We start from the raw sequence: 20,774 nt of genomic DNA, 5'->3' as shown, positions 1-20,774 counted from the left end.
TCTAACCTCACTATTACTTACGCGGTGATCACAGTAGATGCGAGCAATATTTCTAAGACATATGTGATCAAATAATAGTAACTTACGAGTATCCTCTATTCTTAATGCTCATGTTATGCAACCGTAAACTAGAACAGAATGAACTGCTGTGCATTATTCTCATCCTTTAATTGATAGACAGATGTTTTGCCTTCACCATATGTAACGTAAGTTGGCAAAAGCCAGGTCTATTAAGGTAACACCACATGAACACACTTCAAACAGAATTTAACTATGAGAATTTCTCTACTAATGACTAGTAGCTTGTTTTGCCAACGTTGAAGTGTACTGCTTATTATTGACACTTGTCCTGTTATTATCTACGTATTTACTATAAATCTCTTCTCATTTGATTTGTTTGTTGATTTTATAGTTGTATTGAAATGTAAAGACTAATATTTTTATTGGATTAATTCCAGTAAATTAAGTCAAGAATCAATTAATTTATGAAACAATGAACCACGTCTATTATGAAATGATGATTAAAAAATAGTCGCTACCGAATGTTGACTAAAGTAAAGAGTTGGTAAGATTGATAGTTGCTTGATCACTAGTTGGTGATCAATGTCATATGTGTTAGGTCGTTTTTAATGTAGATCGAATCCTATAGACCAAGTTGCAATGTGTAGACTAGTCTAGGTGACTCGACATTGCATGCACTATAGTGAGATAAAATGGTGGTTGGAAGTAGTCAACAGGTAAGATAGATTTCAGTTTAATTATTAGCGATTTAACTTTGAATGAAAAATCTGAACGACTGAGCTACTGTTTTGCAATTGAGTCAAACATAATGTTTTAAGTCATATATTATAGATTCTTACTTAATTACTTACGCCTGTTACTCCCAATCGAACATAGGATGCCGATCAGATCTGACTTTGTTGTCTTGATGAGGTATCCTTCCTTACAATTCTTTTTTTAGTCTGTCTGTTGCATTTGTTCTTCCTCCCAAATCTTCCTGAATAGAACGTAGAGCACCTTTTCAGTTGCCTCTATGTATGACTTCAGCTGGTTTATTGCCAGGTGCTACTGCTTACCCACTCTTGATTTGTCTGATGACCATCCTGATTTTTTTATCATTGATGGAGTGAGATCTATAGTATGGTCTGTGTGTATTGCTTCGATTTCCGGTGGATTCAATGAATCATTCATATTCAGTAGTTCCTCAAATTGCTCTACCCATCTTTTCCTGTGTTCTTGAATCTCATTAATCGGCTTCCCTTCTTTGTTCTTGACCGGTCTCTCTAGTTTACTCTACCAGTTTCTTCATTACATCATATAGTTGTCTGATATTTCACCATGTTGCAGCTTTTTCCGCTGTCGTTGCTAGCTCTTTCACGTATTTCTACTTGTCAACTCTAATGCTCTTCGTCACTTGGATGTTTGCTTCTATGTACTCAGCTTGTGTCTTGAGTTTCTCTGTTCTTGTTCGGTTGTTGTTAACTGCTATCTTCTTGTTCTTTCTTTCTTGAATCTTATCTAGGGTTCCCAAAGAGATTCGTTACTTCTGTTGATGCTTTTTGAGTTCAAGAACCTCCTGACATGTTGAAGTTAATGCTTCTCCGATCCCTTTCCAGTTGTCCTTCGTAGTGGTTTCATCTTCTTCCAATAGATCCTGTAAGGCTTGGAACCTGTTGTTGAGAGCTATCTTTAATTCGTTGAGTTTGTCAATATCTCGAAGGAAGGCTTTATCGAGCCTTCGTAATGTCGTTTCCCAGTTGTTCAGTGCTTCTTTAGCTTCAACTTCATCTTGGCAACCACCAGGTGGTGATTCGAAGCGATGTCAGCTCTCTCTGAATTTTTTACTGATGTAAATATGATCTATCTGGTTCGCCATACTGTGGTCCGATGAGACCCATGTAGATTTATGTATGCATTCGTGCGGAGATATTATGCGACCTATAATCATTTTGTTGAATGCACATAGATCTGCAAATCTGTCAACATTCTCGTTCCTTTCTCCCAGTCAGTCCATCTCTTCCCATGATGTCTTCATACCCGGTGTTGTGAATTCCGACTTTGGCGTTTAGGTCTCCCATCAGGATGGTCAAGTCCTTTCCTGAACACTACGCTCTGATCGACTGAAACCTTTCATAAAATTGATCTTTACCGTCGTCGTTGCATTCACTGGTGGGTGCATAACATTGGATAATATTCATTGTGATTCCCTTCTTTTTTTTAAATGATGCTTTGATGATCATCGGTCCACGAGATTCCTATCCAATAACTGCTTTACGTGGCTCTTTGGACAGCATAAGAGCAACTCCCTGAGTGCGCAGGGCACTTTCTTCTCAATGACCTGAGTACAGAAGCATTTCTCTCTAATCTATCTTCTGTCCAGATTGAGTTCAATGGATTTCACTTATTCCGAGCACCACCAAGTTGTCTCTCCTCATTTCCGTAGCTATTTGGTTGTTCCTCCCAGTCTACAACATGGTCCGGAAATTCGATGAAGTTATATTAACTGTTGCTCTAGTTGTCAAAGGCGGCATCAGTCTCATGACTTCCGGAGAATCTCGGCTTTCAACAAGAGGCGTGATAAATTTTCCTTCTACTCTGAGGGCACGGTTTAAGTAGTTCAATTTGTTTATTCTGATTAGCGTTGTCTTTAGAAAGATTGTTTTCTATGAGATGGGTTTGCCGACCCGATGCCCAACCCTTCCGTTATATGTAGGCTTGAAACGGGAAGTAGCCCCAGGAGATCTATAGGCGGAGTACGTGTTGAGTTGAATTAATACATATCAGTGGATAGTCTATGATAAAAAGTGTAAGATATGGGGATAATGTGTATCGTCATCAGTTATTATCAGTCTTTATCAATACAGTAAGAAAGAATCTTGACAGGGTGAAACTTGAAATAGGGTAACTAATAATGATATTAACTACAATTGAAGACTAAACACAAAGAGGAATGAGATTTACGAATGAAAAAGGTAGAAACCAGGAAGATAAAGAATAAGTGTAGATGCAATCAGCTTCCAGTCGTTTTTTTTCTAATTTTTTCCCAACTATGTTGTCCTACAGTTCTGATCATGTACTTTGAATTGTTTGAAACAGTTTAGTTCAGCAGTTAGTGTATTTCTATGGACTATTGATTTACCTAAATTTAGAAATCAATTAGCTTCTCGTCAACCTACTACAGTATCCAGTAGTAACTAAATTCTCAGTTATTTGTATGAAATGTTTTCAATTTTTTAACACTTATTCCGTGATCGAAATAGAAATCAAAATTTTAGATCACTATCTAATCAGTGGATTAGATACTTTTCCATATTTGATTTTGATTCTTATTATTAAATGGTCGGAAGAATCTAATTCGACAACTGATTCTGTTGTAGGACCAATCAATAAAAACTATTCAGTCAGTAAAGTATAACGCCCTAATCGTAGCAGAGCATATATTTTGTCGATCAGTGAAAATATGTTTCGGTAATCTTATTAAAATTTACTTAGTCATATAATTCAGTTGTTTTCATTTCAATACCTGAGAATGGTGGTTAGCAGTGGAATCCAGGATGCACATTCCGTTTCATATGGAACTCTTCAGTTGAATATACGTGCATCTCTGAGTTGATGTTCACTCCGAGACTTGAACCCAGTAATGTTCGCTTCAAACGCCATCGAGTTATCCACTTAGCTACTGACTCCACATAACCACTAGCTTGTGAAATGAGATCAAATTTAATTCATTGTGTATTGTTTGTTTGAATCTCCCTATTAGTGTTTAGGACTGCAATTGATTAGTCTCTTATTGGCATATGTGCATCCTGTGAGGACTGCCTCGATATTGCCTTGTCAGCGACGATGGATACAATGGAAATTTCTAGCTTTTTTTTTCAAGTTAGATGTATCGACTACAGCAGGAATTGGAACTACTAAAAGAAAAACCAGGATAATTGAATGGTATTATAATTGATGGTCAATGTGAAATTACATTAATATCTGTTGCTTATAATCCATTCTACTTTTGTAGTCGTGAACACAGAAAACTGAGTAATCAGAATATCAGTAGTACGACTGATAAAGTGGACGCTCTCTCTCTACCTATGCATACCTTGAACATAGATTACCAGTGATGCAGTATTATACGTCATCAATAATATCAAAACATGTATAAAACCACGAACATGAATGAATTCGGATGGGAAAACGTCGAAATTCTAAAAATGTTAGAGAACTTCCACATGTATAGCATTCAGATCAATTGGCCATCAACAGACATCGACATCAATCCAATGTATCAATCCACGTGAAAGACATAGACTAACTACACGATCAGAAGTCAGTCAAAAAAACACATTCAATAGAAATGCAAGAATAAATGAAGACTAAATTACCCATAAAGATAATCAATCATGAACCACACCATTTAAAGCTTGTGGAAAAACTGAAAAATTCACAACCACATAATACAGGAGCAGATAATATTGTCCAGAAGGACAACTGATAAATCTTCACCATTAAACCAAATAGATTAAAGAACATACCAATAAAAGCAACCAGCTAAATTGCAGATTTCTGATATCAGTCATGATAAATCTGTTTGTTAATTAACTTCTATATTTATTCTAAGTATATTGAATTCATATATTCATATAATTATCAACATTAGTGAATACTAAACACATAAGTAGTGGCAGTTTTAAATCAGATCCAATCACTGCAATCAGAATTATTAATAATGATAATAATAATAATAATAACCAAAAACATAATCATCAAGATCTTTTGAGAGAAAAAATCAATAATTATTCACTGTTACAGAGAGAAAGAGAGTGAAAAGTAGATATTGGCGTTGAAAATCGAGATAGACAAAAATATACTACTGAAATGTAAATAAGCAGATAAACATAAAACTATTGCTTTTACAAAATTATATAATATAGAATGATCTCACACAAGAGATATGTATAGTATGCATGTAATCTCATGCCTGCCTTTCTCCATGTATGTTCACAGGAGGATAATTAACAAGTGCAGTAACATACACATAAAGAACTATTCAAAACAGAGAGAAACTAAAACGTTGATCATCAGGCCAAGATAATAATATTTATGTACGTGAACAGTTGAGTGTTATGTAAATCAAATGAACACAGAAAGGAAAATTGAACGAGAACAACAAAATCACTAATGAAAATGAAATATTTAAGGAAAATAAGAAATGATTTTGTTTATATAATTGGAATTGTTGCGAATATTTTTTTTGTGGGTGTGTATAAAAAAACAGAGACTGGGGGAAGCATAGAGATAGATATATAAATCGATTAATGTAATCATTCCAAAAAGCGTATACTCATCTTTTGTTCAATATCCACATTATCAAATGCCTATTTCAGAGCATTAATAAAATAAGAATAAAAAAGAAGTGTATAACTTTTCAGAAATTAAAATTATATTACTGAAATCTTCAAGGAGAATTACCAATGATTATGGTTCAGTATGTTAAAAACTATGTCAAATAATTCGTTACAAGATACTCAAACTCCTTGATCGTATTCTTTTGTACAATCGTACAAATAGTGTAATATATTTCCTTATGTTGTACAGGTTTTAACTGGCTTAATATGGATGGTTAATTTCATATCGTTCGGCTTATAGTCCATGACAGTAGTAATTAATCAAGAAATTCGAATGGAACACCATTACAAAAGTTTGTATGCTATACTCCTGTTTTTACGCCCTCAAATGCCCTGGTAAGGCCGACAGTGAGGATAGTCAGCTCTCTCTCTCTTGAAATCCTCTTACATGGTCACGTGCATACAACCACTGACAGGGAAGTACTAATCACTGTCTTCTTGCGGAGGGTGTGTTTTCCTACGAAATTGAGAGGACGAAAAGCGAATGTCCGGCGCTTTAACTAGGTTGGTGGACACGGAGAGTTCATCTAGGGGAGTTGAAAAACCATGCTTTCGAAACAACTATGCACATGGGCTCCAGTATCCTGCGGGAACAAATGGCGTATGAACCAATTGTTGGTCACCGACTACCATGGGACTGCATCTCCTCACGATGCTCCACTGCCTTGTGGATCAGACCTTTAGGTCAAAGGCTCGGGGTGTGGCTCCCTAAGAAAACCACCTGCTTCGGTTTGGGCACCCGGGCAGTATCACAGCCCACACACACAAATATGGTGTGGCGCATATATATTTGGTGCCCTCTTGTACCGATATTTATGTGTTGAAATAAATAAAATAAATACCTAAACTGGTGTCGGTGGAGTGGGGCTCGGATCTCAATCAGTCGATCACAACGGTGCACCTGGTATGTATTAAGATCAGTTTAAGTTGCCATACCCTATTAGCACAAAGAGATGGGGATTGTCAACCCAAATACTAGAACAGAAGATGTAGTAGGAACTCGAATCTGAGACTTGGAGGTTAAAAGTCGAACGTCTTAACCGCTACACCACCTCTTTACATATTCATTACATCAGATGAAATCCTAACTACCACCAAGAAATCAGTGAGTAATATATATGTCTAGATTAATGAATATCAGAAACATTTCCTCAAATTCGAAAACCAGACACAGGCCTTATATAGTTAGGGCTTTGTGATATACTCATAATTACGTGAGTACTGGTGACGGTACTATTGACCGGTTACGCAAACCGAATTTTAAGAATAAGGATTTGGATATAAAAATAATGGATGAGAATATAATTTATGGACAACCTTTGAGCAACGTTAAAGTGACCTCGAGAGTGTCTACCTAATTACTAAGGTTAAATGAGGGTTAGAAATCAGTGTCAGTCAGTCAGTAACAGTGAGGAATTCGAATTATGATTTACAGTTGATGGTTAAGGTTAGGAATTAGATTTAGGGCTTTCATCACAAACTGACATCAGCTATAATGCCAAGACTCTATTTAGCCAAATAGATGAATGAACTTTGCGCCAAAATCCGAGATTTGTTATCTTATACGTGATAGGTTCGTTCATAAATTATAGTCGCCAAATAATGATAAAAATTCGAATGATATATTCATTGATAAAACTACATCCACAGGAGCATATATATAAGAAATAAAACATACTTGTACAAATTCCGCATACGATATATAGCAATCACCATCAAGATCCGCTTCAGCCATTGTTCGTTCACCGATATTATTGATCTGAAATTGATTGATTTCTCATGAAATTAACATATATGGTTATACATCTTAAATTATATAAATAACCGATACTATCTTAACTAATCATAGGAGTTACATCATTGTTATTTTTGTCAACAGATTCAGCATTATATTCACTTGATGATGTTTACTTGTATCTTCCCAGTGTTATATTTAGGACGGCACTTGATCAGTTTCTTGTTGGCGATGTGCGGACTGCCTCAATATTGCCTGAAGTCACAAGCTTTATAAGCAAAGATGGATAGTGGCTAGCAGTGGAATCCAGGACGCGTGTTTCGTCCTATTTGGGACTCGTCAGCTGGATATACCTGCATCTGAGAGTTGATGTTCACTCTGGGACTCGAACCCAGATGGATAGTGGCTAGCACTATCAATCTTTGCTTACAGAGCTTGTGACTTCAGGCTATATCGAGGCAATCCGTACAGGATGCACATATGCCAACATGCGACTGATCAATTGCAGTCCTAAATGACAATGGGAAGATACAAGTAAAACAACACCAAATAAATTTAAAAACTTCACCCCATTGCACAGGCAGGGGGCTATCAGGACTCAGTAGCTAAGTGGATAACGCGATGGTATTTGAAGCAAATAGTAATGAATTCGAGTCTCAGAGTGAACATCAACTCTGAGATACAGGTACATCCAACTGACAAGTCCCAAATTGGACAAAACGTATATCCTGGATACCACTGATAGCCACTATCGATCTTTGTTTATCAATCCAACATTATTTTACAAGTGTAAATAACAAAACTTTCTCTATATGAAGTCTTTACCTGAACAGATCACATTATCATATTCTATGATAATACAATATACCACTTTTATTTCAAATGTGATATTTATTTTTGATAGAACATTCTTTATATGAAATTTAATATGAATTTTATGGTTAGGGTAATACACAGCATGTGTTTTATATTAGTTATAATGTAAAAATCTGGGGTTTTTGTTTCTGTATGTGTGTGTGTGTGTGTGTATTTTCTGTGAATACTCATGAAATACAAGTAAAATCTACACATAAACATGAGCGTGTTTTTTTTGGGGGGGGGGTTCAAGTGTTTGTTATACATTTTTTTCCTTTTGAGCAGGTGAAGTAGATTTTTATTTATCTGTCATTAGTTTTATTTATTTGAACACATAAATATTGGTTGGGGTCCGCGTGACTTTCGTAACCGATGGTTGGAGACTCTTGGTGACATGGCTCAGAATCGATCACAATGGCGTAGGTGTACACACTCCCTGTCTTCCCTTAAACTAAGAGATTAAAATCGCTTCATATCTTCCTTTCTACGTACTAATTCTTTCTTCCTGTACTGTATCCTTATATGCAATCTTTCTCTTATATATTACCACATTTGACCTAACCACTCCCATGAATCCGGTGTTCATCTTGCTGTGCTGAGGTATGGCAACCTGGACCGATGCATATATGTACCTGGTCCTACGTTGTAGCTGACTGACTGACTGACTGGTACAAAGAGAGCAACGAATACATATGCACCATACAAGTCAATTGATTTGTGTATGGGATGTGATACTGCCCGGTTGCTTAAACCGAAAAAAGTGATTTTCTTAGGGGTCATATCCAGAACCTTCGAAATAAAGGTCTGATCCACAAGACATTGAAGCAATGTCAGGAGATGCAGTCACATGGTAGCCAGTACTCTAGTGTGTTTAATAACAACAAATTACTAATGTTTTTTGCAGAGGTTTGTATTTTCCCATTGTTAATATTCCTAACTAATATTCGACTAGTCTCTATTGGCACATATGTACCCAAGTAGGATCTCAAGATGTTGCATGTATTTATAGGTTTTATCGCAATTTTCGTATTTCAGCTACCATAGGAACCCAGATCGTGTGTTTCGCTTTGTTTGAATGTTATTATATGGACGTATCTGAACTTCAATGTTGATTTTCGCACTAATACTCACACTGTTGTGATTGCTAGATCCTCAGAAATCGCTTGACAAACGTTTTATTTTTGTCATTTTATTATGGAAATGTGAATTTTTCATTTTCGCGACAAAGATGCTCATTTTTACTTTCAGTTTGTATTTCCCACGCGGGAGGGCCTTAAATGCGATAGATCTATTTTCTCTTTCAGTACGCTATTTTGTGACGTGTTTCAAGGACATTACGCATGAGTTGTATAACTGTTTGTCCGCGCTTCCCGCCGCTTGTAGAATATTTATTTCCCCGACTGAATCTGGTCTTCTCTATCTCGTTAGCGGGGGTGGGGCGTAATAGAATAGCTTAGATTGTCCTGTTGTTGTGTTGCTGATTTTCGTTCCGTTCGTCAGTTCCAGGTGATATCGTAATCTCTTCAAACGTAGCATGAACCAAGTACTCCTTGCTTCAAATGGCAACGTGTTGTCTACTCATTAAGCTACGAAATTCAGAAAGCCATTCGTTCACTCAACAGGACCATAATCTAACAGAGACTGGTAACATTAAGTCCTGAATATAAAGAACAATAAAATGTAAACCCCTACAAGTAATAATAATAGTAAGTATCACACTCTTTAACTAATTTTTAAATACAGTGATCTTGAGTGCTGTTAGAGGTATGAGGGCAGTTATCACTTCCCGGTTACCCACACCATGGAAGGGATTTTTTGGACGTACCTAAAAAGGAAATTTGGCTAAAGGTAGCGTGACCACGGTGCCCAAAGGACAATTGCTTGAAGTCGGTCACATACGACCTTTTTATGGGTAATTTTTGTGTTAGCTCCGTACTTGTTGAGACCTTACCAGCGGAGACGGATATCCATGGGATAAGGCGAGGTGTGCATTTTTAGGGTCAACATTTTCTAACCCCACCCCTCCTTGTGGGAAGGCAGCATCACTGTCATGCTGGTTATCTGAAGGAAACACCTTACTCTCGTCACACCTCTGTACAGTCAGCTGTACGACTTCGCCTTCGGACCCTGGGTTTGTTGTTTTTAGTCTTACCGCTCTTCAACCGACCTGTCTGACATGGTAGGATCTTGAGGAACGGTTGTTCCAGCCAGTATAGCTCGGTTGCTTCATCACAATAGGCAAGCCCGACTACCACCACGTCAAGGTCGCAACAACGGTAGCAACGGTAGTAACAACAAAAATAAACATAAAATTACACAAACCTGTTCAACAGTAATATTAGCACCGACCATCATTTGTAACATTCCCAATAATTCATTTCTTGATATTTTACCATCCATATCTAAATCATACATACCGAATAGAAAGCGTAATTTTGCATCACGATTATTAAATTGAGTAGATTGTTGTGGTCGAACTTTACGAAATCTTGCTAGTTTACGTACAAATTGACGAAAATTTAATTCACCTTGACTATACATGTATAGATTTTTATTTTAACAAAGTAAACAAACAAACAAAAAAGTTCAATTTTTTACAACAACAAAAACAAAAACAAGCACAAAATAGAGAAAAATTAATAACAAAATAAAAACAAAACATAAATATGTTCAATATTCAATTTGTCATTATACAAGTTCATTATTGTTCATACTGTACATATTTAATCATGAATGATAATGGTATTTAAAAATTTAAATCAGATATCCATGTATATCAATATACGTTATGGTTTCACCGGAATGAAACATATATACAATTATTCTATGTATCAATCGTGTAAAGAAGCTTCATTTGCATAGAAACTTTAATTATTAAAGTTGAAAAAAATCAGAACTACTGATCGAAAAATAAACCCCTGTAAAATAATATCGAGAAATGAAATAATCAAGTTTTCTTTATTTATTTATTTAAATAGTTATGACTTTGATTATGTGTCATGGTACGGTCGAGGGTGGAGAGAGACAGTTCTCTCTCTACCTCTCTCTCGAAATGCTCTTATATGGCCACGTGTATACAATCACTAACAGAGAAGTCCTACTCAATGCCTTTTCACGGCATTACTGTTCTTTAGAAAATTGAGAGGAAGAAAAGCGAATGTTCGGTGTTTTAACCGGGTTGGTGGACACTGAGAGTCCATGTGGGGGAGTTGGAAAACTCTGATTCCAAACCAATGGTACACATGGTCAGTTACTGGCTATCATAGGACTGCATCTCCTTATGTTGCTCCTCTGCCTTATGGATCAAAACTTTAGGTCGAAGGCTTGGATTGTGGCCTCCTAAGAAAACTACCTGCTTCGGTTTGGGCACCAGAGCAGTATTATAGCCCACATACAAATCAATTGACTTGTGTGGTGCATATGTATTCGGTGCTCCCTTTGTACCAATATTTTTGTTCAGATAAATAAATAAATAGTGATTCTAATCATGTCAATTTATTGTGGGAAGTGAAATCAAGTTGATCAGTTATATCATTAGGACCATAAATCGACTTTGATAACGATAATCATGTTGACAGTCGTAGGAACTAACCCAGACCATTCATTAAAGTAGTTGATACAAGTCATCGAAAGAACCAAATTCACTTAACTACAGTATAAACACCGAGTTATTTTAGGTACTTAGATATGAACCATACTCTAGGTAAGGAGGTCAATGATACTACCACATTGCCAAAACCGAAGTGAGTGGACAGGAGTTCGAATCTAGGGACTGAGTGACTGAAAGTCGAACGCCTCATTTATTAAGCCACCGCTCCTCATTGAGAGAATACGATGAACCAGAAAACTACTAGACACAAGGAGGAACTGACAATCCGATTAGACATAACAAAGAACTCTTCAACAGGATGCATAAATGGTCTCCCTAAGAAACTCCATATATCATGGTGTTAGGATGAAGCAAAACACGAGATCATGCTTTCATTCATCATAATATTTATTCAGCACATGGGTCAGTCAATCAGTCAGTAACAACGTAGAACTTCGTACGTACGTACATCAGTTCGAGTTGCCACACCACATTTGCACAGAGATGCAGTTGTCGACTCGAATCCCGTAGTGGTAGAGGTAGTAAGAGTATAAACAGTAATCGGAAACATTAGGGCTTGAAGATGTTATTCAAGGAGTATAATACAGTGAAATAAATTTGGAAAGAGAAGAGACAAGGAAGATTCCGAAGATTAGCATTTGGGAGAACACAAATAGTGGATGCACCTGCGCCATTGCAAACGATTTTGAGCCTTGTCATTCAGGGTTTCTAACCATCAGCTGCTATCATCTCGTGGTCCCCAACCTGGTAGTCTACACCTACCAACATGACTCAGTCCACTTGTCAGTGACTTCATGGATTTGTACCATGTTTTGGTCTGGCCGCCCCTAGCTTTCTTAAAACCTACTCCTACACCATAAAACATCGCACGTCGGGGCAGTCGGTGGTCGGGCATACGTAACACATGTCCTAGCCATCTCAAATGATGAAGTTTCACCACTTCATCAATTGATTTACCATCCTTACCTACTAACTGTTTCCTAACAATTGCATTACTTACTCGATGATTCCACGATTTACGAGCAGTATTTCGAAGACACCTATGATCGAGTACTAGTAACCTATGAATATCCTCTACTCTTACCAACCATGTTTCACTGCTATAAAGTAGGACAGAACGAACTGCTGCGCAGTAAACAGGTCGTTTTGTTCATAGACGGATATCTCGCCTACGCCATAAATGACGCAAGTTGGCAAAAGCTAGTCGAACCTTCTGTAGCCATGCTGAAATTTCATCGCACACCAGACCACAAGGGCTGATGAGACTTCCAAGATAAGTGAAGCGATCGACACGCTCAACTACTTCAATCCCTATCATTAGTTCGGGTGTCGGTGCAACCCAATCCTGAAGCAACATTTTGCATTTCGAGGGGGAGAATCGCATCCCGAACATGCTAGCATTGTTGCTAGAGTGGTCAGAAGACTGCATTTTGTCAGCATCGTCACCAAATAGAACTATGTCATCAGCATATTCTAAGTCAACAAGTGAATCTCCTGGTAGAAGTTCAACCCCTGGAAATTTCGATGAGGAAAATGTCATCTCTAAGTGCACGTCAACTACAAAGTTAAACAAGAATGGAGAGAGTGGACAGCCTGACGAACACCACTTGAGGTAATCAATTCTCACTCGACCAGCTGTGTTCGAGTAAAGAGCCTGTATAAAGTTGGTGTACTTCTTTGGTACTCCTTTCAGTGACAAACACTGCCATAGAACCTTACGATCAACAGAGTCGAGTGCCGCCTTAAGGTCGAGAAATACTACGATTATGGGGCGTTTGAATGTGTGTCTGTGTTCTAGGACCTGACTTAGTGTGAATTTCGGGTCTATACAACCACGTCCAGGTCGAAAACCAGCCTGATTTTCTCTAGTCTGTTCTTTACGAGCTTTGGTTAGACATCGAAGTATTATTGAAGCTAATATTTTAGACTATGTTAGTTAAACTGATTCCTCTGACTGTCACAAGAGGACTTTTGTCCTTTCTTATAGACTGGCACAATCAGTGATTGAGACCAGTCAGATGGGAGTACGTCCAGTTCCCAAATTCTACCTAAGACCTCGGTTAATCTCATTGCTAATACTGGACCACCATCCTTAAAAATCTCAGGAGTAAACCTGTCAGGGCCTGCTGCTCTCCCTCGTTTCAGATTTCCTATAGCATTTTCAACTTCGTAAAGAGACGGAGGACCTACATTAACTTGCCATTCAGGTTGACTGGAGATCATGGGAAAACGAAGTGTGGCTGAAGGCCAGTTGAACTGATCCCTAAAGTGTTCTGCCCATCGATCCAATCTCCTGGATTGAGAATGTATAATATGTCCATCTTTCCCTGAGATTGTTTCGCCAACAGTCAGTTTCCTAATACCGGTTTCCTTAACGAGTCTGAACAATTGTCTGCTATTACCTATTGCCGCTGCCTTTTCCATCTCTCTTGCTTTCGCTACCCACCACTGTTCGCGATCATTGCGTAGACTTCTTGTCAGCTTGCGCTTAAGCTGACTCCGCTCTTCATTATGTTCAGAGTCAGATGGAATGAGTTTCCGAGCATCTAACAGTGCGATAGATGCTGCTGAGATCCAGTGTTTCTCCCTAACCTTCTGGTTTACCTTACTAGCAGATATCACTGCTGTTTCCACAGCTTTTCGGATATCATTCCATTCTACCTCGGGGTGGGCATCACTTACATGGCTGCCTAACTGTTTTCCTAGTTGTTCCTGAAATATACTCTTAGCTTGACTATCATTAAACATGACCCTAAGAGGTTTCCTTGCATCATCTTTCCTACGTCCAGTAAGACGCAGACAAATACGCGCTCGCACTAGAGCATGATCTGAATCTAAGCATGTGCTCCAGAATGAGCGACAGTCTTCTATCGAGCCCCTCCATCGGTGGCTGATAGCGATGTGATCTATTTGGGTCCAACGTTGTGACGAATTAGGGGGTCGCCATGTTAAAAGATGTTTTCCTTATGCTTAAAGTTGGTATTTGCAGGAAACAGGCGGTTATCTGAGCATAGCTGCAACAGACGGTCGGCATTATCTTTTCTTTGAGCCACGACACCATAAGATCCACCTAGGTGTCTTTCCCTTTCGCTTAGTTTACCTACTTGAGCATTAAAGTCACCGGCCACTTTTGCTACATCAGAGCACCTAGCTTTTCGGAGAAGGTCGGAAAACTTTCTGTAAAATCTGTTTTTTACATCATCTGAGCTTCAGTCAGTGGGAGAGTAAGCAGAGACAACGAAGAGGCATGGGAGGTTCACTTTTTATTAATACAGTGAAAAATCCATTCTGTATCCCGACTATATATATGTTACGTATGGTATTTCTTGACGATTGTTCATATGCCAGTGAAATATGTACATAAAAAAATGTATTTAGTTAATAAATCGTAGTCATGTATTGAGAGAGTGAATAAAATATCTATCTGCCAGTAATTCTGCCTTCTTTTTAAGTTTTGCAAGTTTCAGCTTACTCACTTGTTTCAGTTTTTCATTTTCACTTAAACCACTGAGTTGGAGAAACATAATGGTCTCCAACTTTCTCCAATAAGCTCATGATATAAAGGTTTAACTCTCCGTATGATTGAACTTAACTGTACAAGGCTGACCATTATAATTTCGAGTAAGAAGATTTCCCCCATTAGTATTCAACATCATACCCAAGGAGTTGACTCTTATGATCGTACTATTCCATTCAGTATTTACGTTCCATCAGCTGGATGCATCCGCTTATCTCCACGTTGTGGTTTAAATTGAGAATAAAACTCAGTAGTTATTTGTTAAAACACATGCTAACTTAGTGGTCTATGAAATCCATAAGTTAATATAAATTAATCAAATCCACTTCTGGTTTATCAGCAATAGGGAAACTAAAACCTTAACACATAATGACTTATCGTTTCACACTTATTTTCAAAAATAACTTATGTTCTACTAAGTTTATTTGCTACTGTTATCAATTTCATTCTTTTGGTTACTTTATGTTGACAAACAGTGCAAGTATAAATTCGAAGACTTGAGTAACACATATTTAAACCACGTTAAAGTCAATCAATATGTTCAGGCCTCTTGATTGACTTACCATTCTTACTTACTATCTTGTGAATAACCTCATCATTAGTCACAATGTGATTACATCAACATGTGCGGATGATGTATTGAGAAAAATCCTACGGATTAAGTGTTTGCAACCCGATTCAAGTCTTTCAATGGGTAAAAGTGGGTATATTAAATACACCATAGTTGGTACAGACATGTCAAAATTTGAAAATTACCAACCCATCAAAAATTCAAGTGGTTAGTTGATCCATTCGACAAATTCACCCCATACACAATGAGAGACCTGGAAATGACACAGATTCATAGTGATAGAAATACAACTATTAATTCGTATAAATATGTTTATAGATAATAAGCATTAAAAGATGTGTTAGTTTACCTATCTTTAAAAAATTCATTCACGATTCGATCGCCAAGTGGATTAATGGCTAATTCTGGAATTAATAGAAAATCATGACGCCTGAAATATCATAAAAAACAGGGTAAGTGAACGAAATAAATGCAGAGAAGTGCGTTCAGAGCAACTTTTTTTCACGTACATTAAAATATTTAATGCCCAAATTAAATGTAAGTAACTAACCAACCAACCAACCGTAGCTGTAACCATTACGTGGTACTCACAACTGCATAACATGATAGCCTAATCGAGGCACATTGGCTGAGACTTGTAAGATCCTACCAAGTCAAGTATATCGACTGTAGAGAAGCTAAATCAATGTCCGAAAACTAAGTTGCACAGCCAACTGTACTAGATTGTGACGGCAGTACGGGATTTCCAGCAAACAAACAGTCTTTCAAGCGGCGCTTTTTTACCACAACAGACAAAAGGTCACTAACTTCTAGCCTGAACCATGTTAGTAGATGCAGACTACTTGGTTGAGGTCCGTGTGACTATCGTAACCAATGGTTGGAGACTCCGAGTGACATCATGAGGCTAACATAAATAATACTCGAAAAAAGGTCGTATATAACAGGACTTAAGCAGTTATCTGTCGAAATTTGCGACTGCGCTCACAGGCGGCCAAAAACATGACTACCCCAGTATCCTTTTCAGATCCATCAAGAAGTATTCTTTTATGTTGTAGGAACCATAAGCTGAGAGCTCCCTTTATACCTTTAACAGTACTTAAGATCACCTCTTCATCACATGTTAACTTAAAAACCAATAAACATGTATTCATATCAACCGGGGTTGCTTTGAGTTAAGAAGAATGGCAATACGGTCAATGGATGGGAACTTATAAGGTTGCTTTTTGGTCCCTAAAACCAAGCATTTTTTTAAACCTTGAACAATCTGTTAGTCGTCTATAGATTTAACATACATTTTGTCTTATTTGTTCACGATTAAATGTTCTATTAAAAACCAACAATTTTCACAACCCGCTTTTTCAGTGGCTAAAAACTAGCTTTACATTCCATCATTTTACGAGTCATTTGAAACTGTCTATGGGCTTAAGTTTCACCCATTCGCCATTAAGCAACCGCCTAGAAGCCGTATGTTTTTACCTGAGTTGTTGCAACATCAATGTGACAAATTCTCGGTAGTCGACATACACTTCGTAATAATATACTGTTAACCCCAAACGACAAGTATTAATAGTATAGCATGAACTTCTGAATTAACCAAACACTTGTTTCAAACAAACAACTCTGTGTAATTAACAACAAGTCTTCATAACGGTTTAGTGCCAATTTAGATTAAATGAAACCGCATAGCTCCTCCTCAGGTCTAATAAAAGGGTTTACTTTCCCCGAAACTCTTCCTTTCGTGAAATTCAGACTGAATTTTTTTGAGACTCTATCTTACGTCTGCACTTTCATGAAGGCGCTTACCTTTTGACTAAACAAATATATACTAGCAAACTCACTTATATTCGCCTAAATATTTAGGTGTAAAGTTGGTTATTATGTTGAAATCTGAACGAAATCCTCGTTAGGCAGGGACATTATCTTAAGAAACAAAGACGTTTTCCAAACTAAGTGAAATATAAGTTAACTGGGAGCATTTTAGTCACATTTTATTACTAAAAACAACTTCAAACTAATGGTAAGTCAAACTAACCTCAAGTACCCGGCGTTCGTCTTGTCCAAAGCCAAATATCTATTGTACAATCGATAAATTTGTTTTGGAGAAACTTATGGAAAGGGTTGAGAGATGTATATCAAACCTACATCCAGTTTCTTGTGCAATTTCCTCAACCTCGGACTGATCAAGTGTATTCGAAGTATTCGCCCCCATTGACCTTCCGCCAAGGTCGCTCAAAGGTCTTCATTCAAAAGAACCAGTCTTCTGTGATGAGGATTGTAAGTCGCTAGACCTGTGTTAATCTTTGCAGCTTGTTTTCCGGAGAATTTTCATTTTCTTCTGGAAAGTATCCACTGACGGGACCAATAACAGTTATTCACGTAAGATGTTCCAGTCGTTAAATTATATTACCAGTGAGATGTCACTGGGCCCTATCCAAGTCATCCGGCAGTTGGATCACTGAATATCAAACAGATCACAGATTCTCATCAAGATTTAGGAAAGCCAGCGCGCGTCAGTTAATTGCACTCAGTGGACTAGCCCATGCCATGGTGGTCGTACTCTGTTCCTTGTACCTAATCTTACTAGCATATTTTCGTGATAAAGTTGTTTCCGTTGTGCAGTCACCAAGGTCACCATGGCACCCGCATGTAACGAAACGCCAACCGCCGTTGGGTGACAACCTTGAGGTGTAACTTCGATGTTAGCTGGTTGGTCGAGCCATTATTGTTTAGCTCGTGTTGTGTCTTACTTTGATTACGAGAACACGATTGATTTAATAAAAACAACTATTATTATCATGATCAATTGTACCTGTGCTTGTTTTAATGTACTTTTGTTTAACTGTGCTAATGACAGCCATACCACTACTCCATTACTCTCCATTACTTTTTCCGCGGGATGTAACCTCGTACGTTCGTACTCTTGCCCGCTCATTCCACTTGTCCTTCTTTTGGCACGATCTCGGTATTCGTTCGATACCACGAGATCGCCAACGAAATAAATCTGGTTACGTTCAATCTTTGCCTTCTGATTTGTTTGGTACGCGTCTTCTTGTAGTGGTGTTCATAGTCAATCTCGACCCCACGCTACACTCGATTACAAACCTAACCTTTCGACACAGATCATTTACGAAAGATGGGTGTAAGACTTCGTGGAACTCTTGAGTAGACCAGCACCATTGCATCCATCAAACATCGAAGCAGAACACATACAATCTCTTATAGATGTCACTTTTGTTGTGTGTGCTACTGAGGTCAATAGACGTTAGTAGTATGTATCATCAATAGAGTGTGACAAGCCCTGCTGCAGAAGGTTAAGAATATCAAAGAAAAGAGAATGAGAACAGAAAATGATTTCTGTCAAAGTAAAGGAACAGTCAAGCTTGAGACAATCGATTGACATTTTGCAAAGGATGTATTTATTGTATGGTTCTCTGATTTTACTAAGACGTTCTGTAATTTTATGTTCAAATATATTCGGTTATCCTCTCATATGCTCTCTTTCACTACAACTCCACAAACGATTTAATAGATCAGAACGGTCATCATACAAATCGGCAGTGGGGAGGCAGTAGGACATGGTGCAAAACCAACTGGAGCAACGAAGTCAGTCATGGAAGTATCTGCAAACATACATCACATTCTATTCAGGAAGATTTTTTCACTGATGAAAAGTCGGTTGAATGGAACTCACCACTATACATCAACTTCCTTCATTATAAGAAAGCATTTAAATGTATGTATAATAAGATATTATGTAAACTTTTTCGACTCTGTGGAGTACCTGAGAAGATCAACATTATTCGGAACTCATATGAGGGAATGCACTGTAAAGTCATATATGGAAGACAGCTGACAGTCGTATTCAAATTGAGGAGAGAAGTCAAGGAAAGCTGCCTACTCTACCCCTGTCTTTTTATTCTGGTGAACGACTGCACAATGAAGACCTCCATGCCTGAGTAGAAGTACGGAATACAATGGACAGCTTTCATGCAACTAGACGATTTGGGCTTCACAACTGACCTGGCTATTCTATCCCATACACACGAACAAAGGCAGATGAAAACAAAAAAATTAGTAGAAGCCTCTGTATCATTAACACTCAACATACACAAGGGAAAAAGCAACATCATTAAGTACAACACAAAATACTAATTTAATCACACTTAATGGAGAAACTCTGAAAAGAGTGGAATCTCTCATGTACCTGTCTTGGCAGGATCATTGATGAACAGGGAGAATCAGATGCAGACGTAAATATGAGGATCGGTAAAACAAGTAAAGCATTTATACAGTCGAACAACATATGGAACTAAAAACAACTGTCAGTTAATCAATATCAAAGCCACAATCATCAATACGAACGTCGAAGCAGTTCTACTGTACGGAGCTGAAACTTCATGAACTACCACAATCATCATCAAAATGGTACAAGTATTTTTAAACAATTGTCTACTCAAGAAGTCCAATTTCCGTTGGTCGGATACCATTAGCATCAGTATACTGTGGGAGAGAACGAACCAGCTTTCAGTAGAAAATGAAATTAGAATAAGGCGTTGGAAGTGGATAGGATATACATTTCGGAAATACTCAAAATGCATCACTAAGCAAGCGCTAACTTGAAATCCTGTAGGAAAACGTAAAAACAAGAGACCAAAGTGTGCACTATGTCGAGAATTGGAAGCAGATATGAAAAGGTCGAACAGCAACTTGAAACAACTGGAAGGGATTTTCTAGGACAGGGTTGGATGGAGAATAGTGGTGGACAGCATATGCTCCTCCACGAGGGGTAACACACGTGAGTAACAAAATGTAAGTAAGTGTGACCAGACATTGTGACCTGTCGTTAAGGGTTTGATATTTATTGCTAATATTCATCAACAACGAACACTAGACCAACTTAAAAATTGAGATTGCCAATCCAATTTACATAAAACTTTAAAATACTATTAACAATAACAAAAAGCGATGACACTGTCCTCGCTGTCTTTCTTTCTAAGCACTAAGAATATATATGGATTACATTCACTTAAATCTTAGCATCGAGAAATTAATATAAGTAGTTGCGATTCATCAGTTTCATCGACAGA

At 37.7% G+C, this 20,774-nt stretch overlaps 1 protein-coding gene across 2 annotated transcripts; it reads right to left on the bottom strand.

Moving 5' to 3' along the window:
* Positions 1-301: 301 nt before the first annotated feature.
* On the bottom strand, positions 302-17,986 carry ABCA3_8 (ATP-binding cassette sub- A member 3). Of its 2 annotated transcripts, XM_051212597.1 has the most exons (6): positions 17,830-17,986; positions 17,720-17,792; positions 16,037-16,117; positions 10,312-10,522; positions 7,078-7,158; positions 302-5,369 (listed from the first exon to the last, which is right to left on the bottom strand). In XM_051212597.1, the coding sequence occupies exons 1-6, from the start codon at positions 17,894-17,896 to the stop codon at positions 5,316-5,318; spliced, it is 567 nt and encodes a 188-aa protein (XP_051072790.1). In that variant the 5' UTR covers positions 17,897-17,986; the 3' UTR covers positions 302-5,315. The 2 variants fall into 2 exon arrangements, with proteins under 2 accessions (XP_051072790.1, XP_051072789.1); XM_051212598.1 differs by lacking the exons at positions 302-5,369; positions 7,078-7,158; positions 10,312-10,522 and adding an exon at positions 10,772-15,940 and having other exon boundaries at positions 16,037-16,091.
* Positions 17,987-20,774: the final 2,788 nt, after the last annotated feature.

This window comes from Schistosoma haematobium, chromosome ZW, assembly GCF_000699445.3.
Source record: "Schistosoma haematobium chromosome ZW, whole genome shotgun sequence".
Classification (NCBI taxonomy): domain Eukaryota; kingdom Metazoa; phylum Platyhelminthes; class Trematoda; order Strigeidida; family Schistosomatidae; genus Schistosoma; species Schistosoma haematobium.
Note: the sequence above shows the minus strand (reverse complement) of the source record. Positions and strands in the feature narration are given on the sequence as shown.

Excerpts from the sequence above, each read along its gene's own strand:
- ABCA3_8 (XM_051212598.1), bottom strand. The coding sequence starts at position 14,347 with ATGTTTAATGATAGTCAAGCTAAGAGTATATTTCAGGAACAACTAGGA.